The sequence below is a fragment of the Oryzias melastigma genome, unplaced genomic scaffold, assembly GCF_002922805.2.
Source record: "Oryzias melastigma strain HK-1 unplaced genomic scaffold, ASM292280v2 sc00744, whole genome shotgun sequence".
NCBI classification, from domain to species: domain Eukaryota; kingdom Metazoa; phylum Chordata; class Actinopteri; order Beloniformes; family Adrianichthyidae; genus Oryzias; species Oryzias melastigma.
The window spans coordinates 13,143-17,030 of NW_023417331.1; the positions used below are offsets into that span (position 1 = coordinate 13,143).

A 3,888-nucleotide genomic window follows, 5' to 3' on the forward strand; every position below is an offset into this window, starting at 1 on the left:
TTCTCATCTGGACACAGAAACAGGTGTGAAGGATCATCTCCCACCAGCTCTGTTTTCAGGATCTCTTTAAGGCACACGTGTCAAAGTCAAGGCCCGGGGGCCGGATCCGGCCCTCCAGGTAATTCTATCCGGCCCCCCAGATCATTTTATTTTATTGTTATTAATGACCCGATGTTATCTTGCTCTTATTTCTAACTTGTATAATTTTGACAAAATATATTTTTATGGAGAGTAAAATATTGATAGTTATTTAAGGTTTAAGTTGATTTATTCTGGAATAATATTCCTTGCTTTTTCATTATTTATAATTATGTTAAAAAGTTACAGATTTATAGGTTTAAAAATGAGCATTCAGCTTTTTGGACTATTTTGGCATTTACTAAGATTTTTAGGCTGTTTTGGAGTTTAGCTAATATTTTGGCTACATGCTAGCTGTTTTAGCTAATTTAGGCTTTTTTACAAATGTTTTTCAGGCTGTTTTGGAATTAGGCTAATTTTTACAAGCTAGCTGTTTTGGCTAATTTATGTTTTTTTATGCTTTTTTGAAGTTTAGCTAATATTTTAGCCACATGCTCGCTTTTTTGGCTAATTTTGCATTTTTTAAAGTTTTTCAGGCTGTTTTAGAGTTAGGCTAATATTTACACACTAGCTGTTTTGGCTAATTTATGCTTTTTTTCTGTTTTTAGGCCAATTTTAGCTAACATTTCAGCTACATGCTAACTGTTTTGGCTAATATAGTTTGTTTTCTCATTGTTTTAGGCTTTTTGGAAAATAGCTAATATTTCAGGTTCATGTGAGTTATTTTGGCTAATTTATGGTTTTTAAAAAAAAAATTTCAGGTTGTTTTTGAATAAGGCTAATATTTAAACGCCAGCTGTTTTAGCTAATTTAGGCTTTTTCAGTTTTTTTAAACCATTTTGAAGTTTAGCTAGTATTTCAGCTACATGCTAGCTGTTAGGGTTAAGGGGTTCTGGTGTCAGACTGACCTGGTGTGACCTCCCCTCATTCATAAGTTTCTTTGCAGACTTTCATTAGGATGAGGTCTTCCTAGATCTAAACAGGAAGTAGTCATCAACTGCTTCCTGTCTACTTGGCAGAAGTCCTACCGATGATTCCCAAGTCAGCGGCTCGTTCGTAGTAGTAGGAGAAGGCGTAGAAGTCCATCTTCTCCACCTCTGACACCCTGTTCACCTTCCCGTACAGAACCTTCTGGACCCGGCTGAGGCACGCCTCAAAGACCGGCTCCCCTGAAACACACACACTTGGTTCCGCCTGCTCCAGCTGCATGATGGGTAATCCCAGAGCCTCTTCCCCTTACCTGCTTTCTGTCCCTTCACAGTGAAGACCACCTCTGCATGCTTCCAGCTGCCCGAGTACTGCGGGGGGAGGCAGGGGCTGACCAGCTCAGTGCTGCCCCCTACCACACAGAGAGGGGGGGGCTGTGAGCTGCAGCTTCTTACTGCAGCAACAGCTGGCCAGCAAGGAATTAATCTTGCAGTATGTTATTAAAAGATTAGATAATGGCTTATTTATCCGGGGGGGGGTATAAAAGGCAGAGATGAAAGTCGGATGAAAAACAAGAAAAGAGGGTCAGATACGCACCAGACGGATCAACAGAACCTCCTAAGACGGTGAGGCGAGCGGACATCAAACCCAGACCCAGATAGCTGTGGACAACAACAACACGGGTTCTGCTGAGATCCACAGAACTTCTGTTCTGATGAATGCTGAAGCAAACGGGTTTGATTTTTATTGCCTTAAAGAATCCATTAAAATTATTTTTTTTCTATCAAGGCTTTTTCACTCTGTCAGGAACTTTGATTTCAACTAAATGTTTATTTTTTACTCTAAAATGTCCTTTTATAAAATAACTTTATAAAGCAATAATTAGAGCCAATGGTAAACTCCTTATTGGATCTCAGACAGACACCTTCTCTCCAATAGATGCTCATCTGTTCAGTAAAGATGCAAAACATCGACGTAAACAAACCTGCTGAAGTTCAGACAGACTTTCCTCTCATTTAACTTTTCTAATACTTTAGGAAGATGTAAGGGATTTTTATTGGTTTGTCTTATTGGTTGATTGAGTTCTATTGTGTTTGGATTAAAGTTAACAAAAAAATGTAAAAAAAACATTTTTGCACATTTCTGAAGAAAATATGTATCGAATCTGACCAATAACACGATAGAAGTAACGGTTGATTGATATCAAGACGCATTTTTACAGGCTCAGAGATCCATAGAAAAAAATAATAAAGCCATCATTTTCATGGATAAGGACGCCTAACAAGATAACAACAAAACCAGGGGTTAGGTTTATGTTTTTAATGCATCCTAAAGCTGATAGGACACAGGTCAAACCGACCCGTCAACACCACGGATGGTAACAACAGGAATGTTTAGGCAGGTGAGGCGCGACTTCACGCAGCGTCTGAGGTCGTACGTTTGCCACTAGAGTGCAGCGTGGACGGTGTAAGTCATGTGTACAAGAAGTTAATAAAGATACAAATCTGGATATTTTACTTCTAGTAGTTTGAAGTCACACTCTGATCATCTGTTTTGAAAGCATTCCCAGTGGTCCTTTAATTATGATTGTGACGTTTTAACCAAAAATAAAAAAACTTGTGTTGTTTTGTAGAACATAGCTTCAGCAGAGCAGCATTTTAAATTCACCTCTGAGTTGAGGGCCGGACTGGAGCAACCCCGCCCCCCTTCCCCTCGCTCTTACTGAAGCTCAGAGCAGGAAGTTTTTGGTATTTTCTATGACACAAATAAACTCTTTTTCATCTGCTCCCAATTTATAACAATTTGAATAAAGAGAAACTCATAAATTTCATTTTAAGGTTAAAAACGTCCCCCATCATCACAAAAACACATTAAAATCACAGTTTTTACCAAAGTGGGTCTTCAACGAACACAGTTCTGAAAAATCAGGAGAGCTAAGGAGCTATGCTGAATTAAAACTAGTTAATAATGCGATAAAGATGATTGACAGACATCTGATGGTTTCTCCTCAGTACCTGTGCGTGTAAACCGTGTGTGTCCTGTTGAACATCTGGAAGGACCTGATGAAGTCGACGGGAGACGTCTGGATGGTTTTCTACACACAGAAAAGTTCAATTTAAGACTTTTAAAGAATGAACATCCACCCAGCGTCTCCCACTTCTCCAGAATCGAGTCTTTGGGGAACCAAACTAAGCAGACTTGTCCAGGACCCCCAAAGTGCTCACAGGTTAGATGAAAGATTTACACGCTAGCTGGTTCGGCTAATTTAGGCTTTTTACAGTTTTTTAGGCTGTTTCGAAGTTTAGCTATTTTTTTCAGCTACATGCTAGCTGTTTTGGCTAACCTACATTTTTTTATTTTTTATTTTTTTAGGCTAATTTGGCATTAAGCTAATATTTTAGCTAGCTATTAGCTTTAGCATTTTCAGCTATTAGCTTCAGTGATTTCAGCTTTTAGCTTCAGGGCTGCCACGATTAGTCGACTAATCCACAACTAATCAACTATTAAAATAGTCGACGACTAATTTAATAGTTGATTAGTCGTTACTTTATAACATATGGAGTCAGAGTGTAGTAAAACTGAAAGTTATAAGGGCATTCTGCTGGCTGTTTGGACTACTTTGGCATTTATCAAGGGTTTTTTGGGCTATTTTGGAGTTTAGCTAATATTTCAGCTACATGCTAGCTGCTTTGGCTAATTTAAGCTTATGTTATTTTTTAGGCAAATTTGGCATTTAACTAATATTTTAGCTGGCTATCAGCTTCAGTGTTTTTAGCTATCAATTTCAGCATCTTCATCAGCCAAATTCAGCTTACAGCATTGACACCAGCATTGTTGCAGGTAATGCTATATATCTAGTTCATAATTATGTTAAAAAGTTAC

General features: G+C 38.3%; 1 protein-coding gene across 1 annotated transcript in view; it reads right to left on the minus strand.

The window, feature by feature from the left end:
- LOC112141570 (ectonucleoside triphosphate diphosphohydrolase 6) overlaps window positions 1-3,100 on the minus strand; it is a gene marked incomplete at its 5' end in the record, with an annotated part of 4,171 nt that extends 1,071 nt beyond the window's left edge. The window contains 4 exons of the mRNA XM_024264722.1: window positions 1,107-1,247; window positions 1,319-1,417; window positions 1,603-1,667; window positions 3,021-3,100. Of these exons, the coding sequence (XP_024120490.1) occupies window positions 1,107-1,247; window positions 1,319-1,417; window positions 1,603-1,667; window positions 3,021-3,100 (385 nt within the window). The remainder of the gene's footprint in view (window positions 1-1,106; window positions 1,248-1,318; window positions 1,418-1,602; window positions 1,668-3,020) is intronic.
- Between the last annotated feature and the right edge of the window lie 788 nt (window positions 3,101-3,888).